We start from the raw sequence: 21,976 nt of genomic DNA on the forward strand, positions 1-21,976 counted from the left end.
TTTCTCTTCGTATTCTATGAATTATTTTTATGTTCTTTAAATGTAGTTCTTGAAGTGACTCTAGAGATAATAGGTTAAGTCTCTTCTCTTCTATTGGAGATTCTTGTATTATGGCGGGTATAGGCGTCATATAAGATGCTTCCAGATTCTCATATACTTTTTCGTTGATTTTTATTATAGTGTTGTCAAATCTTATAAGGAAGGTTCCACTTGGATCATATCTCATGGATTCTGTTCTTGTAGTTTCGTTTATATTATTGAGAAGACCAAGTCCTTCTGATATTTCTTCAATGCGTTGAACATGGTGAATATTACTGGTTGTGCAAGTTGGTCTTTGATTAGTCATGATATTTTTAAAACATTTATCTTTACTTAGATTTATAATTCGATTTCTTTTACAAATTTCAATTTTATTATATTTTAAGCAATTATTATTTATTGCATATATTTCGTTTTCACTTACAAACATTTCTTTAAAAGTTAAATTTACAATAGAATCAGTTTTAATAATTGGTTTTACAATAATCTTTATATATAAAAATGAAATGATGTTCGTTTGTACGCAATTTTTTGGGCCGAAACGAGGCCATTTTTATTCGGTCTTTTTTTCATATTATAGGGATCCACTAGGGGAAGGTTTTTAGAAAAAAAAAAATTTTTTTTTTAATATTTTCTTCATATAAAAAAAGAAAAAATCAAAATATTGTACAAAACAAAAGTTGCTCGATTCTTAGATTATAGTAAGTTTCGAATCGACATTCATTTTATGTGTACAACTTTTTTTGAATTTTTCGTTATTGTGAAACGATTTGTGTCGTGTTGTAATTAAAGAGTCGAATACAGAAATTTCAATGATTCGAATGAAAATATTGTTTCAATTCAATTGAGCAATGCTTTCCTTGACCAATTCTATATGGAAATGAATGCGTTTGCAAACGATGTTTTTGGCTATGAACAAATGTTGGAATCGAATGAAAAAGGAAAGAAACGCGAAATGATAAAAAAAATTCTTGGAAAATTTAAAATGAATGGTGCTTCATTGGAAAAATTCAAAGGTAATAAGATTATACACAAGATAAAGTTAGAATTTGAATTTTTAGATTTATTTTGTTTATTTCTCATTTTTTCAGAAGTATACCACACAACAACTCATTCCAACTCTGATTTTGAAATCCTGTTGGAATTGGTGATCGATAATTGTGTCACTATAATGGTCAATGGAAATTTGCGTGTATCAGACCCTGCATATTATTTACCATATCAACTTTTTATGGAACATATGGACCAAATGAACACAAAAAAATAATTTAGTTTTGTTTTGATTTTTTGCAACATTTTGGTTTTCAGTTAATACAATAAAAACAATACTATTTTTTCGTGAACACAAGTGAACACAAAATTCTAAATTTATTACGTTGTTTGTTTAGTATTTTTTTAGAAAACAAGTAAATTTTTTGGTTTTGAGGAAATTTGTTTATTGTTGCTATTTGTGAAGGCGTAGATATTTGTAAGTATTTGACTATAATCCTAAAAGTTTTTTTCAAAGGGGTGTTTTTCAAAAATTATTAAAAAAATTGTTTTCAAAAATTTTGAAGAAATAAAGTAAAATAAAAAAATTTCGAAAGCATGAAATTTTTTCAAAACCAAATTTTCCTCAAAAAGATAAAAGAAATTTCTTCGAAGAGGAGTTTTTCTAAAATTACAAAAAAAAAATTTCAAAAATTTTAAACAAATAAAATAAAATAAAACTTTTTCAAAGGTATGAAATTTTTTCAAAACAAAATTTTCTGAAAACCAAACAAAATTTAAAAAAAAAAATGGTGTTTTCAAAGCATTTCATATTCCACTATTAATAGAGAATACATTTTTTCGAGGGGGTGTTTTTCAAAGCGGCAAAAAATCTTTTTTAACAAATCAATTTAAACTTTTACAAAAGTATGAAATTTTTTCAAGAACAAAATTTTCTCAAAAACGTTAAATTAAAAAAAAAATAGTTTTTTCAAAATACTTAATTTTCAGTATTAACTGAGAAGAAATTTGTTAGAGCGAAGTGTTTTTCAAAACTTAGAAAAACACTTTTTAACCAAAAAAATAAACCTTTTTTCAAAAACAACAGGAATGATAGCATTGCCTAACAATTTCTGCACTTTTGCACAGTCTAAAGAGGCATTGACACAGAGTGTATTTCCAAACATAGTTCAACATTACAACAACCATGATTGGCTCAGCGAAAGAGCAATTTTAGCTGGGAAAAATAAGGACGTCAATGATATAAATTCAGCTATTTTAGATCAAATACCTGGGGACATAGTTGCGTATAAGTCAATGGACACTATTACTGATCAAGATGATGTCGTAAATTATCCAACTGAATTCTTAAACTCACTCGATTTGCCAGGTCTACCACCTCATAATTTACGATTAAAAATTGGAGCACCGATTATTATGCTGTGCAACATTAATGTGCCACGACTTTGCAACGGTATCAGACTCGCTGTGAAGAAGCTAATGGGTAACATTATCGAAGCAACAATTTTGAAAGGGAAGTACAAAGGAGAAGACGTTTTGATACCCAGAATTCCACCTATTCGCCTTGCCTTCGCTATGACAATTAATAAGGCGCAAGGACAGTCTCTACAAATGTGCGGTATTAATTTAATATAGAATACCCAATTTTTTCTCATGGACAATTGTATGTAGCTTGCTCACGAGTAGGCAAACCATCGTCATTATTCATTTACGCGAAAGAATGAAATTGTATGAAAGAATTTGCTTTGTTTCGTATTAATTTTATTCTCTTTCAGCAAATCATTGAATTTTTCGACTAGCGAAGCGGGCGAGGGTACGCTAGTATTATTATATAAAATAGGATTTGTCAAAGGAATTTTAATTATGTATAAGAGGTTTGTGTTATTACTTAATCTATTAACATTTGCCAATTCTAAAGCTTCCTCTATATTGTTAAAGGGCATGTTCTCTTTTTTCAATTTTTCTATAGCAACAGTCATCTCTTCTTTATTTAATAGGAATGAATTTATAATATTATTTTTAGCCCATTGTATGGCATACTTTATATTAACAATTGTTTCTTTTATCAATCTCACTTTATTTTTTAAAATTTCTATTTCTTCATTAATAAATGCATTTGAAAAATCATTTACCAAGTCTGTTGTGTTGTTCAGTCTGTTAGCGAAATCCGTATTTATTATCATTTGCTTCTCAGTATTGTCAGCTATTTTGTTTAGTGTCTTATAAATAAGTTCAGCGTCATCATGGTCGGTATATATGAGTACCTTAGCGCGACCATACAAATAGTTCCTGAGCTGATTTAAAGACCAAATAATGGCCAACATTTCCCTTTCATTGGCCGCATAGTTTCCTTCGGTTTTATTGAGGGATCTTGAAATGAAAGTGATTGGCCTATTTTATTGGCTAAGAACGGCTCCTATAGCGTAGCTAGATGCATCAGTTGTAAGTTCAGAAGTTTTATTAAAATCTGGGAATGTGAAGATCACATCCCTGGATGACAGTATAGCCTTCAGTTTATCAAAAGCTTCTCTTGCAGACATATCGAGTTCTATCTTTTTTTTGCTGGATTGGTTTCGGGACACACGACCCTCTTCCCCTCTTAAAAGGTTTGTCAGAGGCTTTGCTTTTTTAGCATAATCCTTGACAAAACGGCGGTAATAACCGGATGAACCAAGAAAAGATCGAAGGTCTTTCAATGTATTGGGATAGGGAAAATTTACTATGGCTTCTACTTTTTTCGGGTTTGACTGTACCCCTTCCTGGGAAACGACAAATCCTAGAAATTCGACCTTGGTTTTAAAAAACTCACATTTGTCAAGCTGAACTTTCATGTTAGCTTGATGTAAGGTTTGAAAAATCTAATTGATATCACTGCTATGTTGATCCTCACTAGGGCGGAAAATGATTATGTCATCAATGTAGACATAACACCTAACTCCAATATGAGGGCGCAGAATTTCATCCAGTGCACGCTGAAATATTGCCGGTGCATTCTTGAGTCCAAATGGTAACCGAGTGAACTCATATTTGCCATTATTAATGGAGAATGCTGTTTTTTCTATATCCTTTGGCCGTAATGGTATTTCGTGAAAGCCATTTTTCAAATCTTACACTGTAAAATATTTACTTCTTCCCAATTGTGCTAGTACCTCATTAATTTCTGGTAAAGGGTATTTATCCGCTATGGTAATTGCATTTAACTGACGATAGGCGATGACCATACGAAATTTCTTTTCCCCACTAGCGTCTATTTTTTTTTTTGGAGCAATCCACACCGGTGAATTGTATGAGGATTTTGATGGCCTAATAAATCCATCTTCCAATAAAGCCCATAGGATTAGTGTATGTATTAGAGTAAATTGGGTATTCAGTCTTCGTCCGAATTTCTCCTATTATTTTTGTGGTATAAGTTAGTTTTTCGTACGGAGTAGAAAAAAGATTAGCCTAAGTCGATACAGCTTTATTAAGCATGGTTTTTTGTCGTTGTGTCATGTGGTTAGTCCGAATTGAAGTCATATTAATGCTATCTGTTGGAAATTGTTTCAAAAATTTTCTTATCGTTTCCTAATTTCATATAGTTATATTCGGTATAAATTATGGCGTCAAAGGTTTTGAGAGTGTCATTACCAAGGATGCCATGAAAAGTTCTTAGTTCTGGAAGTAAAAAAAACTTAATTGGTACGTCCGTTCTTCCGAATAATCTGGCGTTCGTGTGAAATTTAATGTCTACTTTACCTGCAATGGAATTTGCATAAAAGCTTTTTTTTTTTGGAATGGGATTTTTTACAAGATCTGGTCGTATATATTGTAATTTTTATTCGAGCCCGTATCGATTAGAATTTTAAGGATTTGTCCGTTGTCCCTCTTACACTCAAAATATGGAAGAGTGGACGAATTTAATCTAAAAAATGAATCTCGTCAACGTTGTCATAGTCGTAATCATCTAATGTTTGTTCGTGAGAAATGTCTTCTTTTGGTCCCTGATAAATGTCGTCGGTGTCTTCTCCGTGGTATGGTCAATCTCGGATCTTAAGTGAAAGTTTCTGCTTTGTTTCCGGGCTTCTGTATTCTGTAGTGGTGGTGGTCGTTTGCCAAGGAATCCATTGTTTGAAGGTCTGTTCATGTAATTAATATTTTTCGTCCTAATACTTTGGTCCACGTCCATGGGCTCAGGCCTTGGTGGTGGTTTCGATGCAAAAGGTCTTGGTGGTATATAATTTTGATATTGGTTATATTTAGGAATAGCACCTTGATGCTGATAATTTCTCTGTCCTTGGTTGAACATATCTCTTCCTTGAATTGTATCTGGAATTCTATTAGGTCGAGGTGGCGATGGAATGTATGCCAACTCAGAATGAAAATTATTCTGATTTCGTAAAGCAGATTGATTTCGTGAAGAATAAGAAGGAAGTTGGTGTCGCGAAGAATATAGAGTAGATTGATTCCTTGAAGGAATGGTACTAAAGTTCCTATTTGATCTAAAGTTATGAGCATAATTTTTCCTAAAATTCTGATTCTCTAATTTTAAACATAAATGCAAAGCATTGGGCAAATCTGTAGGTTCCATTATTGCAAGAAGTCTTGGTAAATCGCCTTTTAGGCCTCAAACAAAGGTGTCCAAAACTTTGTCCCTATACGTCTGAGTAAGTAGACACATAGATTCATGTCCTACATCCATTGAACTTATTTTATTTAATATCAAGGATGAATGATTATACACTCTTTGATAAAAATCTTGTATTGTTTCTGCACCTTGAATCAGAGAAGTCATCTGATATTTCAAAGTGCCGACGTCCCTCTTGTCTGCATAATGCATAGTAAGGCAACGTGAGATACTGTCCCAGTTGAGAGGTGTGTTATATGACTCAAGTATAGCGTCAGCATTACCAATGACCTTATTCCTTATAGTATTCAATATGCCAAAATACTTTGGTGTACCCATAAGATGTTGGTATATGCCTAGTATTCTATCAACAGATTTTCTGCAGGAACTGTATTCCCCTGGTTGACCAGAAAACTCCCTAAGACATCTAACGACTTCTGGTATCTTATCCAAGTCACTCAAAGTTTCCCTGTGTTGAGGGTCAATCACTTGATCCTGATTAATTTGAGCAGCAGAAATCCTAGCCTGCTCCTGAAGAGTCTCAGTTATTATCCTCCTAATTTCTTGTTGTAACTCTGCCATATTAACTCCCTGATTCTGTGGTGCATTCAAGACAGATGGCCTAACAAGGTTGTTTGGGTTTGACATTATTAAATTTAACAAGGACCTCACTATGTCCGTCAAAACAAATATTTCCGTAAAAAAATGTTTTTGCAGAACTTCTTTTGTAATAGGACTATGAATAAGTTCGTGCGGTTTTTTCGAAATTTGAAACTTTATTGACGTAAAATGGTTACAAATTTAATATTCAAAATATTGTCCATCGCTTACTACTACTTTTTCCCATCTTTCTGGCAATTCACGGATTCCCTTTGTGAAAAATTCGGTCGGTTTTGCCGCAATCCACGAATCGATCCATTTTTTGACTTCATCGTAATTACGGAAGTGCTGGTCAGCCAGGCCATGTTGCATCGATCGGAAGAGATAGTAATCGGATGGCGCAAGGTCTGGACTATACGGCGGGTGGGGTAGGACATCCCATTTGAGCGTTTCTAAGTATGTTTTGACCACTTGTGCAACATGTGGCCGAGCATTGTCATGTTGCAAAATAACTTTGTCGTGTCTATCGGCGTATTGCGGCCGTTTTTCTCGCAGTGCTCGGCTCAAACGCATCAATTGTCGTCGGTAGACATCCCCCGTAATCGTTTCATTCGGTTTCAGTAGCTCATAATACACAACACCCAGCTGGTCCCACCAGATACACAGCATAACCTTCAGGCCATGAATATTCTGCGCCGACGTCGATGTTGAAGCATGGCCAGGGTATCCATACGTTGCCCGACGTTTTGGATTGTCGTAATGGACCCACTTTTCATCGCCAGTCACAATTCGATGCAAAAAACCCTTTCTTTTGTGCCGTTGAAGCAGTTGTTCGCATGCCATAAAACGGCGTTCAACGTCTCTTGGCTTCAATTCATACGGCACCCAATGGCCTACCTTTCGGATCATTCCCATGGCTTTTAAACGTTTGGAAATGGTTGATTGATCAACTCCCAAAGTTTTTGCAACCTCTTCTTGCGTTTGAGCCGGATCTTGATCGAGCAATTCCTCCAATTCGGTATCCATGAACTTTGGCGGCGCACCCTCGCGTTCTTCGTCTTCCAAGCCAAAATCACCACTTTTAAAGCGTGCAAACCACTTCTGGCACGTTCGCTCAGATAGAGCATGCTCACCATAAACTTCCACCAAGATACGATGACTTTCGGCTGCTTTTTTCTTCATATTAAAATAATGAAGAAGAATTCCCCGCAAAAACACATTATTTGGCACGAAATTCGACATTTTCAAGTGTGGTAAAAATATTGTTGTTTACGCTTCAAATAAAAAACTTATACTGACGTTTGTGCCTTACGACAGTAGCTCTCCAATGAATGTTTGGAAATGTGGATCGATGGAATAATAATCAAGTTACGCCATCTGTTGTAAAACCGCACGAACTTATTCATAGTCCATTAATTTGTATGCAAATGAGTTAAAAGGTTTCTCGAACAGGCACAAATAAACAAAACAACAAAACAAACGAGGCAAACAAACACACAAGAACTTCAATGAAAATAAATTTGTATGCTATCGACTGTAATCTTCTTGTAAATTTCAGTTATAAATTTAAATTTCTTTATTTTTGGGTAATAAAAAAAAAATGTACTTTATAATTTTTTTTTTTTTTAATTTTATAATTTTCCTTATCTTCAATTACTTTCTCTTTTAAAAAAAAATAATGGACTATGAATAAGTTCGTGCGGTTTTACAACAGATGGCGTAACTTGATTATTATTCCATCGATCCACATTTCCAAACATTCATTGGAGAGCTACTGTCGTAAGGCACAAACGTCAGTATAAGTTTTTTATTTGAAGCGTAAACAACAATATTTTTACCACACTTGAAAATGTCGAATTTCGTGCCAAATAATGTGTTTTTGCGGGGAATTCTTCTTCATTATTTTAATATGAAGAAAAAAGCAGCCGAAAGTCATCGTATCTTGGTGGAAGTTTATGGTGAGCATGCTCTATCTGAGCGAACGTGCCAGAAGTGGTTTGCACGCTTTAAAAGTGGTGATTTTGGCTTGGAAGACGAAGAACGCGAGGGTGCGCCGCCAAAGTTCATGGATACCGAATTGGAGGAATTGCTCGATCAAGATCCGGCTCAAACGCAAGAAGAGGTTGCAAAAACTTTGGGAGTTGATCAATCAACCATTTCCAAACGTTTAAAAGCCATGGGAATGATCCGAAAGGTAGGCCATTGGGTGCCGTATGAATTGAAGCCAAGAGACGTTGAACGCCGTTTTATGGCATGCGAACAACTGCTTCAACGGCACAAAAGAAAGGGTTTTTTGCATCGAATTGTGACTGGCGATGAAAAGTGGGTCCATTACGACAATCCAAAACGTCGGGCAACGTATGGATACCCTGGCCATGCTTCAACATCGACGTCGGCGCAGAATATTCATGGCCTGAAGGTTATGCTGTGTATCTGGTGGGACCAGCTGGGTGTTGTGTATTATGAGCTACTGAAACCGAATGAAACGATTACGGGGGATGTCTACCGACGACAATTGATGCGTTTGAGCCGAGCACTGCGAGAAAAACGGCCGCAATACGCCGATAGACACGACAAAGTTATTTTGCAACATGACAATGCTCGGCCACATGTTGCACAAGTGGTCAAAACATACTTAGAAACGCTCAAATGGGATGTCCTACCCCACCCGCCGTATAGTCCAGACCTTGCGCCATCCGATTACTATCTCTTCCGATCGATGCAACATGGCCTGGCTGACCAGCACTTCCGTAATTACGATGAAGTCAAAAAATGGATCGATTCGTGGATTGCGGCAAAACCGACCGAATTTTTCACAAAGGGAATCCGTGAATTGCCAGAAAGATGGGAAAAAGTAGTAGTAAGCGATGGACAATATTTTGAATATTAAATTTGTAACCATTTTACGTCAATAAAGTTTCAAATTTCGAAAAAAAACCGCACGAACTTATTCATAGTCCTATTAGCTTTATATATTTTATTTGTATTTATTATATAATTTATATTCACTTTTATCAAAAAAAAGTTTTTGAACTTATCTTTTTCCTTGTTTTAATTAATTTCTTGAATAATAATATTTTAATTCACTTTCTTTTTTCTTCAAAAAAAAAACTTTTTATACCTTAAATAATTTCCTTTCCTTCTTCTTTTTTTTTTTTTTGTTTAAAAAAATATACTTAAATGTAAACTTACAATAACATCAGCATTGCGTTCTCCTAATTGGTGATTGGTTGGTGACTCTAGGTGTTCCTTTTTATCCCACGAACGGGTGACTCAGGCCTTCGGTACACACTTCACAAGAAAAGGACGGTGATGGGTTATTGGTGTTGTTCTTTGGAACCCAGTCAGGAAAAAATGCTTAAGTGTAGTCGGATGTAATGGCTCCTATGGAGGTTTTTATTTTACACACTCACTTTTTAATTTCTTTTTTAATATGATTATCCTGCTAGGCCCCACGTTGGGCGCCAGTTAATTCCAATGTCTTCAGTCCGAAGATATTGTTCTTCATTTGAACATTTTATTGGAACTGATCTTATTAATTAATTTTACAATAATGAAACTTAAGAGCTAAAGTGCAACTCAGCAATTTGTTTTTTGTTTTTTCTTATTTCATATTTTTCAACTATTTTGCAACAACCAGCTTTTAATACCAATTCCTTAGAATTGGTACAATTTGTATTGTTAAGCGCGTGAGAATGATTTATTATTATTCAATGATAACTTCCGTCGACTGGTAAACAATTCCCCAGAATCGACACAACTTCCGTCAACTGGCAAGCATTTCTTCAGGATTGACACAATTTGTTTGTTGAGCTTGTAAAAAATAAGTAGCATTAATTTAGCAATAACTCCCGTTAACTTATTGTATATAAAAACATATGTATATACGAATATGCTTTGTTTTGCTTAGAATAGAAACATCTACGTACATACATTGTCCCAACATATGTAGTCATATGTATATGCACTCATACAAATGTACATATATGTAAACGCATACGGTCTAGAAGAGTTTTTTTGCATATGTTAGGAATATGTTCGCATATGTTTGCCTATTTGCTCTTGAATTTTTTATATAATATGTACAGTTAGTAACAGAAGTAAGTATACACCGGGTACGTTTTCAATTTTCCCCCAATCGATTAATTCAAACAACCTAAGTTATAACAAAATTGTGTTTTATTTACATGAATGAAATATTGTACAAAAATCATATTTAATTCAAATAACGACACAATTTTAAAAAGCAACAAAATTATAGCTTTTTATATTAAGCTTTATAAAAATTCATGTCTCAAAAGTAAGTATACAGTTCATCATATGATTTGATTTACTAATCAAATCCTAGTATTTGGTAGGATAACCATTAGACTTTACAATCGCTTTAAGTCATGATGGCATTGATTTCACCAAGTTTTCAGTTACAGCTGGTGGTATTTTATTCCATTCCTCTTGAAGGACGTTTTTCAGTTGTTCCTAATTTCTAATGGGAGGTTAACGTATTTGTCGCTTTAAATGTTCCCATAAATGTTCGATTGGGTTGGTATCCGGGGACTGTGGGGGTGTTTCCAGCTGTTTTCGCTATACAATGTGCGACTCTCGACAACGAGCCACTCTCGTACAATGTTGGATGTGTGCTTGGGGTCATTATCCTGCTGGAAGATAAACGTTGCTCAAAGGCCCAATTTCGTAGCGCTTTCTTCTAAAATATTTTTCAAAATATTTAAGTAACCATATCGGTCCATAATATTTTTGATAAATACCAAGTTTCCAACCCCGTTCGCAGCCATACTACATCCCCAAACCATCACAGAGCCCCTCCATGCTTCACAGTGCCGGTCATATTGTTTGGATCCAATTCCGCGTTGACTTTTCTCTAAACTTTTTCACGGCCATCAGATCCACAGATACTGAACTTACACTCATCAGAAAATATGACTTGGTTCAAAAACGTTTGGTCATATTTTTCATGATCTTCTGTGAATGAAATCCGTTTACTCCGATTGACACTACTCATGAAGGTCTTTTTACTAACACTGCACCCATGATAACCAGCACTATGCAAAACCCGGCGAATAGTTTGAGTGCTTAATTGTTTTCCAGTCTGATTTTCAACTTCAGATTTCAATTTGGGGGCACTTATTTTGGGGTTTGTCCTGATTTTCCGTACGACTAAGCTTTTTTCTCTGTGACTTAAGAGCGGCGGACGCCCACAATGCTCTTTATTAGTGGTTCTTCCCACACTTTTATATTTATTCACAAACTTTTGAACTGTAGCAAAACTCCTATCTATCAAACAACCGATTTCTCGCAATGATTTATGTTCCTTGTGATCTTTTATAATCAGTTTTTATCAATCATCAGAAAGCTCTTTTCCTCTTGATGTCATTACTAAAAATGTCGCAAAAATTAATACAAACGTAGTTCCCTAAATTTTTATACTCACTTTAATAATTTCCTTTTAATAGCTTTAACTTTTTTAATCAATACGTAAAAATAAATGTTATGCTAACTTAACAATCGTTTTCTGTATACTAACTTGTGTGACATAAATTTCGCTGGCAATGACAAAGCAAAGCGTGGACAACGGTACCTAAAATTTACAGCTAAATTAAAGCGCATATGAAAGCTTATCCCAGTGCTCAATTACCATGTGTAAAATATTTTGTTTACATATTAAGGAAATCGTTAGCGTCAAACAATTCCATAAATCAAGCTCCTGTATACTTATTTATGTTACTAACTGTAGATATGCATATGAGCTGTATATGAGGCAGGTAAAGATTTTTTTCTGCCCACATAAATATAAATAGATGTTATATGTATTCAACACTTTGTAGTATATGAATATACATAATAATTTAAAAAGTACAACATATTGTGTACTTACCCGTGATGTAAATGAATGGTTTACAAAGTTAATTTTTATGTGGATATTTTGAAATAATTGCGATAATACACTTAATATCAATACAATTTAGTTAATTGGATACTAAAAACTTCACATTCATGCATGCATATGCTTAGAATTAATTTATTCACCTCACAAGAAATAATCCATTTGCGCATGCAAAATGCCGAAATATGCATGAAAGAAATATGTTGAAGTCTGCTGTTAATTATAATTTTTATTATTTTTGTTATATAATTTTTTTTTGTTTAACACCAAATCACCCTCATCATGTTGGTTTCCTTGCCGCGGGGATGAGGCTAAAGTGGTGGTTTGACCCCCATATCATGGGGACCAACCCAACACGAACTAAGAGGGAAGCTCCATATGAGGATTTGCTAGCCAGCCATCCTCTTTACGGCGAAATTGGTGGCCACCCAATCACCATATGAAGATCACCGTACCGACGAAAATCCCCTGTCAATCCTAAACCCCATCATCACATCATGTCCTCTCCTTGCCGCCCCTAGCCCAAGATGTCATGCAACCCGTGCCTATTGGGTGGTTTGCATTCAGGGGGTTTTCTGTCCGACTGTATTTCTACGGAGCTACCTCGGTACCGGATCACCTCGGGGTATAACCATGACCTTGCCGTGGTATGGGGCGCTGCCACGGACGACCATTATGTTTCCCCTTCCTATTTATAAGATCACCATATCTGCCACGGTGGACGGTGATCGTACGAAACAGATGGAGTCTTAAAAAAAAATAACCTATATGGACAAGCAGTCCTTAAATGCAAAGGAAGCTATTGCTTCCACTCCCAAATCTGGATCAAGCCAGATTTCTATTAGTACGACGGAAGCTGGGATAATCAAGCCTAGTAGAAGTATCGGTACATCCAAGCCCTTCACGGCTAGCGCACTTCGTACGGCGGAAGCTGGCGCTGAGGACAAACCTGGCAACAGCAGAAGTGGCGGTACAAAAAATAAACCTCTGGCCTGTATCACCAATACCGGGACTAGCCCTAGTAAAGGTGGCAAAACTAAGTCTGAAACGACTGATGCCTTTGCATTAGCAGAGTCTGCATGGCATGGCTACAAGGAGAGACGTGCTGCCTTCAGGCTACTGGAGTGCTTAGAAACGATCACAGAGGGGGAGTGGTCTGTCAAACAGAAGCACTCATTTACCCTTGTCGCCCAGGGTAACGGAGGAGTCCCCTCGGGGTTCTGAACCGAACCCAAAACGTCAGTTGTCGGACGACCCACCCAGCAACCCGAGCACGTTAAAGAAGCCCCGACACACCAAGACTTCTTCAGCTACGTACAGCGAAGCTGTCAGAGGCCAACCGCTATGGGCGGTGGTTGATAAAAGAAACCCTGACGGCACTATTTTGCCTGAGAATAGGTAGAAAGTGGAAGCCAGGCTCCCGATCGTTTTCTTCCATATTCTGAAAGATAATCCTGGTCCAGCTCCTTTCTGTCGCGATAGTGGATGGCATCAGAGCCACGTGAAGCGTATCGCCTGTGCCGATTAGAGATCAACTGATCTCTATAAAATAGCCATTTCAAGGATCGGCGAAGTATGGCCTGGGTCTAAGCTCAAGGTAATTTCAAGGGATGACATCCCCAGCTTATCAAATGCTAGGGCCAGGTTACCAGCGGTAACCTCAAATGATCCTTGAAATGCTGCGGGTATGTAATCCGGAGATTCCTACATTGTCTTGGAAAGGCACCAAGCTGGACGATCCCAAGGGTGAGTACTGAAGCGCTACTTTCGTAGTCTGCAGGAACTCGGTGGACGCACTGGCGCGATCTGGCGGTGTAGTAAGCTATGGGTTTTCGTCCATAACACTGAGGGTCTATAATAAGGACAAGACGTCTAACTTAAAAGACCCGGTTGGAGTTGAGATAGGCCTCACGGCGGAATCTGGCTCCGGTCCCAACAGTGCTACAGCGCTACGAAAGGCATCTGCTGCCGGCAGTATCTCCTCCTTGTTAGATAAAATACTTGATGCTACTCTCACTGATAAGGAGGAGCTACTGATTTTAGCGCGAAGTCCTCAAAATTGGGAACTGCTAGAGAAAAGTGATGGTACTTTCACTACAACCAGTAAAGAGTCTCTAGAACTTTTACTTTTACTTTTACTCATTTTCCAGGCTGCTCAGACATTACTGGGCATGACATGGAAGATACGGTACACTGTCGTGAAGTCATAATAGAAGCTATATTTGAGGATCGGCTCTGGAAGATTGAAAGTTTCAAACCTTTTAAATCACCGAGTCCAGATGGTATTTACCCGGTGGAACTGCAAAAGGCTGCCGGATTTCTAGCCCACTGGCTACTAGCAATCTTCAAAGGTTGCTTTCTTTACGGTCATATACCTCTTAAGTGGAGACAAGTCAAAATTGTTTTCATTCCAAAATGGGGTAATTACTGCAGCACTCACTGATCTTGGGGTAGAACCGGGCCTGGTAGGCTTCATTGGCAAAATGCTAAATAGCAGAATCATTGAAGCGGAACTAGGAGAATCGGTACTCAGGAGATTGGTAAGTAGAGGTACACCGCAGTTGTAAATAAACTTCTGTTAATACTGGAATCTGTGGGCTGTAAGGTGATAGCTTATGCCGATGATGTTGTTATAGCTGGCTCCGGTAAATTTGTATCTACATTAAGAGACCGAAAACAAAATGCTCTAGATATACTTTCTAGGTGGGCAGAAAAGTGTGGTCTAGGAATCAACCCAAATAAAACACAACTCATATTGTTCACTAGGAAACACAGAATCCCTCAGACAAGTCCAATTATGCTCAAAGGGGAAGCTCTTGTGATTTCGGAAGAAACCAAGTACTTGGGACTAAACATAGATAGGAAACTGACTTGGAAGTCAAACATCCTGGGGAATTAAACCTAAGGTTGCTCATTGGCTTTACACTGTTGTCGTCAGACCCATTCTTCTATATGGAAATGTTGTCTGGTGGTGTGTTATGCAGAAAAAAACCTATTCGATTTTATTGAATAAGGTGCGGAGATCAGCGGAACTAGCAATATGTGGCGTCATGAAAACCCCGCCATCTATGGCGGTAGATATCATGCTACATCTGCCACCCCTAGATCTCTTCTGCAAATACTCAGCGGCCTGCTCCGCTTTAAGGCTCAAAGCGAGCTCACAATGGAGGAGTGTCACACATGGACATTCAACCATCTTAAACTCCTACATGGCTATACCCAGTGACTGTGATGATCACCCTCCTATTCTTTGCTTCGAAAGGAATTTCCTAATGAAAATCCCTTCTATACTGGAATGGCTTGAAGAAGATCCAACACCCAACACACCCGTTAAGATCTACACGGACGGATCTAAAATGGATACCGGTGTAGGATCTGGGTTATTTTGCGAAGAGCTTTCTATTAGGGAATCCTTTAAACTACCGGATCACTGTAGTGATTTTCAAGCGGAAATAAACGCTAGTCATGAAGTCTTAAAATGATTAAAGATAAACAAAATATCATCAACGGATATCTGCATTCTATCGGGCAGTCAAGCTGCCCTATGGGCCCTGGATGCATTCCAAACAACATCAAGGAGTGTCTTACGTTGTCGCCAATCTCTAAATGAGATGGCCAAGCAATATCGTATAATCTTATGCTGGGTTCCAGGCCACAGAGATATACCAGGGAACTGTAGGGCAGACCAACTTGCAAGAGAAGGTACCTATATGCCAGACATAAGTAATTTTATTAAGATACCTCTCGCAACTTGTAGGCATCTCCTTCAGGACGCACTAATCACTTCTGCAAATCAAAGGTGGATTAGTGTTAACAACTGTGAAATTGCTGGGCAACCACGGTCAAGGCTAAATTTACGTCTTTCCAAGTATTAATATATAAAACTGAGTAGACTTCAAATCAGGGCCCCTACCCTCACAGGACATGGTCTCATAGGAAATCATGCAAGAAGATTAGGCATTTACACGCATGATTTCTGTCGTAGCTGCAAAAACGAGGAGGAGTTGGAAACAATTCAACACCTTTTTTGCACATGCCCGGCTCTAGCTAGAAGCAGGAACCGATTTTTAAAATCCTACTTCTTAACGAATATAGATAATCTATACACTTTAGGTATCAACAACTTTTTCCGCTTTGTCAAAAGAGAGGGAAATGTAGCCCAGCCCCCGCGGCTCACAACGGATCCATTTCATGGTCGTAAGTGGCATCGTTATCTATATGTGCGATGTGGCCGCCAAACCCAACCTTACCTAACCTAACAGCAAATCATGGCATTTTACATTTCAATGCAAACGCTATATTTAATTCTGTTGACTACGCTCCGCTATGTTAACTCTCTTATGTTAACTTTTCCAAGGTCGTGGTGAAATGATAAACACTTCTTAGCCGCGTTTTGTTAGCATTTAACCTGCTCATTCGGTCTTGAGCCTTCTCCATGAATTTGCGTTCTCTGCTTAAATCTTAAGTGGGCCAGTGCCTATGTGTTACTTTAAAGTGCAAGTAATGCTGCAAAAAGTCACCGACGTAAACGTAGTCCCTTCCCAGCTGTTACGATCAAACTACTGAGAGGCCCATGTAAATGAAAAATTACTTCCCTTCCGTATCGTACTATCGTAGATTTTCTCGCAGGATTTTTGGAAATTCCTCTCAGGATTGCTCTCCCAATCATTTACAAAATAAACTTTGAAAAATTTTAATTTTTGTCAAAATAACTTAAAAACAAAGTTGAATAATGTTAATTATAGATAAATGAACTATTTCCATTTGTTGGTTTTTGGCTTTGGTTTATTAAACAATGAAAAATTGTAACTGATAACGCGGATGTGTGAAAAAGTGCAAAAATATCATTAGCAACATTGTGTTGATACAACCAAACACATACACACACAAACCGATGTATTGTGTAAATATGTAACTAAAAGAACGCAATTGTTCTCTGCGGGATGAATTTTGCTCAACTATGTGCTCTCTAGGGGCTGCGGTAAGGGACTACGTACGTCGCAGTCCCCTGTCAGCTGTCACGATCAAACAAATGAGAGCCCCATGTAAATGAGAAATTACTTCCCTTCCGTATCGTAGTATAGTAGATTTTATCCCAAGATTTTTGAAAATTCCCGTACAACCGTATCAGCTGATTGCTCTCCCACCACACAGTGTTGCCAAGCAGTACATTCCGAAATCATTTACAAAATAAACTTTGAAAAATTGAAAGTTTTGTTAAACTAACTTAAAAACAATGTTGAATAATGTTGATTATAGACAATTGAACTATTTGTATTTCTTGGTTTTTGGCTGTAGTTTATTAAAGAATGAAAAATTGTAATAGACAACGCGGATGTGTGAAAAAGTGTGTAAGCAAAAATATCAATGGCAACATTGTATAGATACAACCAAACACATACAAACACAAACCGATGAGAGAGTACAGTTGCTTATTATAAGCACATCTGCTCAGACAACTGCGTATCTTTCCTTTTTTTCTAATCACACAAAAAAAAGTAATGATAATAAAAGAAAAAATATTCATATATATATAAATATATACATATATACATAAATTAAGAAGCAGAGAGAATAGCTGATTATCATCTGCACATCTGCTCAGACAGCTACGGTGAAAGGTGAATGACATCTGACTCCCACAGGTTTAAGCAAACCACCCAACAACATGCCGAATGAGTCTCCGGGCAAATAAAGAATCGAAGGATAAGAGCGATACGATCAATCCGTTTCTGAGACGAGCGAGAATCGCTCCCTCACCTGTGAAAAAGCAAATACTCACTCCTGAGCAGAAGCGCGCTGAAAAGCACCAATGCGAGCATAAAACTTCAGACATGGAAAAAAGCGACACGCAACACCAGAAGGAAGAGGAAAGGGAGCAAGCGACTAAGCGAGAGTCAAACGGTGAGCCGCTACGTGGAATGGGAGAAAAAATAAAAGACCTCATTAGTATGATGGAAATGCTGAGGCATATCAACATTCCAATGAAAGACTTGGTGAGTGCAATAGAGAGACAGCATCAGAAAGCATTAGACATGCACAGCATATCTAAGCCACCCACTGTGCGCGCCAATCAAAGTACACAAACCGACACAATTGAGAACGATCGCACAAACCAAACAAAGAGAGCCCGCACGGCCGCGAATAGCGGGCGGGTCGCGCCCAACTCGCCGCAGCAAATAGCAAAGTGCATCCGCTTAGAATCGCCGAGAGGACCAATAGAGGCCCAGCCCAAAGAGCAACAACACTACTCCAATCAACCAATCGCAACCTGACCTCAAGGAACTGAGCCATATAGTAAAGGACATTAGAAAGACGGCGAAGGACGAATTATTATTCGAACTAAGGCGGCAAGCTGATCCAGCTACTGAGAAGCTCAAGACAGCAATAGAAGGTGTCCTCGGCGAAAGTGCACAGGTTCGTTCCCTAACACAAGAAACGGTCACACAAATAAAAGATATTGATGATGTGACGTCCAGAGAAGAAGTGTTAGAGGCGATAAAATATAGCCTCCCTGACGAAAAATTTGCTCTATCGGTCATTCGAGCAATGTGCACAGCATACGGCGGCATGCAGACATGAACCATCAGCATACCATCGGCGTCCGCACAAAAACTACTAAGCCTATCCAAAATACAGGATGGGCCATATATCGTTTGCTACTTTTTTGAGAATGGTAACACATATGATATGTCAAATGTGTTCATAATTTACTTAAAGGTTTGACATTTACGAAGTGGGACGCTATACACTTGAACAAAATTGGGAAATATTGAAAGCCTATTTCCAAAGTGGTGAGTCTTCTTCTTCTTTTCTGATTTTCACATCGGTGACTACGTCAATAAGCAACGAGTCACTGTTTGGTGCGGTTTTTTGTCTGGCGGCATCATCGGGCCGTTTTTTTTTTTCGAAAATGAGCGAGGAGCCGCGGTTACAGTAAATGGCGAGCGTTACCGTGACATGCTCAACGAGTTGTTTCCAAAAATTGAAGAGGATGACATGGACGACATTTGGTTTCAATAGGACGGTGCAACTTGTCACACTGCCAAAGTTACACTCGAACTTTTGGATACCGTTTTTGAAAACCGAATAATCAGCCGAAATTTCGATATAAATTGGCCGCTCGGAGCTGTGATTTAAGCCCGTTGGACTATTTTTTGTGGGGAGCCGTTAAGGAAAAATGCTATGCGAACCATCCAGAGACGATTGATGCTTTAAAACACGAAATCGAAGTTGCCATTCATCAAATTGGAGCCCAAGCAATCGAAAATGTGCTAAAACATTAGGTTGATCGAATGGCCTACTGTAAAGCCAGTCGTGGCAGTCATTTCAACGATATTATTTTCCATTCATAAATGACAATGTTCAATCTTCAAAATAAAAAAAAAGTTTGAAAAAATATTGATTCGTTTTTTTTATAGCCGATTCAAAAAGAAAATTTTACATGGCCCACATTATACGCATTGACTGGGTTTATTGCACAAGGTGCTACAAATGCCACGATTTTCGGAAGCTGAAAGAGCGTGGATTACCGCACTACTCAGGGCTTCAGATGGGGGGGCCAGACCATAAGGCTAAAAACTGCGTAAATACGCCGAGGTACGCGCTATGCCTACAGCACGGCGAAAGTGAACCTAACCATGTGTCGGGAGTGCGAACATGTCCCGCATTCCAGAGAGCAGCCCAACAAAAGAAAGTATGAAGGTCTTGCAACTTAACCTCAACCACTGTTTGGTGCGGTGTTATGGCCACTAGAAGTATCGGCCCATATTTCTTCGAAAATGAGAATGAAACACCGGAATTGATTTCAGGAGCTTCTTACAGAACATTGATTGAAAACTTTTTGCGGCCAATGGCGGAGAAGTATTCTAATTTGTGGTTTCAACAAGATGGAGCAACGGCGCATACTGCTAGGTAAACTATGGACCTGCTGCGTGAAATTTTTGGCGAACGTCTGATTTCCTAAAGTTCAGATTTCCTTTGGCCACCTCGTTCGGCAGATTTGACTGCGCCCGACTTCTTTTTATGGGGATATTTAAAAGACGAAGTGTATCTTAATAAACCAGAGACTATTAAACAGCTGAAGCAAAATATTCGAGACGAAATACCAAGCCTTCAACCAGAAACATTATGTGGCGTAATGGAAAACGCGTTAAAAAGAGCCAATCTTTGTATCGAGGAAAATGGTGGACATTTGTCTGATGTAATATTTCATGCATAACTTCCATAAAATATATTCAATGTATAAAAACAATTAACCAAAATAAATGATTATTGCCAAAGTTATTTGTGTTTTACATTAGTAGGTCTTATTTGACCAACCCTGTAAATTCACATATTTTAATTTGTATATGCCATCTTCCCTTTGTACACATATAATGCTATCTTTTAACTGTACTTTAAGAATTAGTATTAGAAAAATATTTATTTCGAAAGGAGCTACAGCTGATCTCCGGGAGCTCCTCTCAGAAAAGACGTTTTGCGGTGACCACTATGTTATATCTCTGAACTGGATCCTCTGAAATTACAAAAACCAAACAAATTTCGTTAAAGTAATTTTAAATTAATCGAACGAATAAGCGAAATAAGTTTTTTTTGACAAGATGGCGGTTTCTGGAAAAAAAAAATCGATTTTTGACCAAAATTTCAGTCTTAAATTGTTAAAAAAAAATATATTTATGGGTAAGAAATAATATTATTAACAATAATTAATTAATTGCTATATTTAAGAAGCTCGTGTTAAAATTTTTAGACTTATCGGTTTAGCCGTATTCAAGTCATGTTGGTCACCGACTTTGAAAACATAATTTTGATAAAAACGCGTTTAAAGTTTGAAAAACACTTTTAGCACTCTGAAACGACTTTTCAAATTTACGTGAAACTTCAAAATATATGTACACTAAGAAAAAAACTCGTTTTTTTTCTTTAATTCTACCTGTATATAACCTTAATTCTACCTGAATATAACTTAGGGGAAAAAGCGTCGAAAAAATGGAATCTTGTTGCCTATTACCGCAAAAGTTTTGGAGTGACTATTTCTCAAAAGAATGATGCCCATAATTCAAGGCCGAAAATTAATCCCAAATCACCAATTCGGTTTCAGAAAAACATATGCTACCAACGAACAAGTATATAGACTCGTAAATAATATTCGCAAAGCATTCGAACAGAAGAAGTATTGCACAGCTGCACTTGTCAACCTGTCTCAAGCCTTCGACCATGTTTGGCATGACGGTTTACTTTGTAAAATAAAGGCCACTCTACCCACAAATGCTAACATCTTTACCAAATCCTTTCTGAAGAATCAGCACTTTTTTGTAAAACAAAATGAAGAAATATACTCCAAAGCAGTATTATGGCTCCCATTTTATACTTGCTTTACACTCACGATCTACCAGTTACTGACGAAACTATCGTCGGAACTTTTGTAGATGACACCGCTTTACTCGCAATTGACTCCCTCCCTGATGAGCCTTCTCTTAAGCTCGAAAAAGGACTTGATGAAATAACTCAGAGGCTCAAGAACTGGAAAATAAAATCAAATGAGTTAAAGTCTGATGAAGTTACCTTTACACTCAAGCGAAATACTGGCCCACCAGCTAGAATCAATAACACAATCATACCATAAAAGTAATGTTACAAAATATCTCCGAATGCATCTTGAGTGTAAGCTTACATGGAAACCCCATATTTTTACTAAACGCAAAGCACTAGGAACTAAACTCCGAGGTCTTTAATGGCTGTTCAATCTCAATGCTCATGTATCCGTCGAAAATAAGCTCTCACTGCACTCAGCTATCTTAAAACCAGTATGGACATATGGCATACAACTCTGGGGCACCGCA

General features: G+C 37.5%; 1 protein-coding gene across 1 annotated transcript; it reads left to right on the plus strand.

Moving 5' to 3' along the window:
• Positions 1-894: 894 nt before the first annotated feature.
• On the plus strand, positions 895-1,540 carry LOC128869614 (uncharacterized). Its single transcript, XM_054112186.1, has 2 exons — positions 895-1,055; positions 1,131-1,540. Exons 1-2 carry the CDS (start codon positions 914-916, stop codon positions 1,304-1,306), a joined length of 318 nt encoding a protein of 105 aa, XP_053968161.1. The 5' UTR covers positions 895-913; the 3' UTR covers positions 1,307-1,540.
• The last annotated feature ends 20,436 nt before the right edge of the window (positions 1,541-21,976 follow it).

This window comes from Anastrepha ludens, chromosome X (assembly GCF_028408465.1).
Source record: "Anastrepha ludens isolate Willacy chromosome X, idAnaLude1.1, whole genome shotgun sequence".
Lineage (NCBI taxonomy): Eukaryota > Metazoa > Arthropoda > Insecta > Diptera > Tephritidae > Anastrepha > Anastrepha ludens.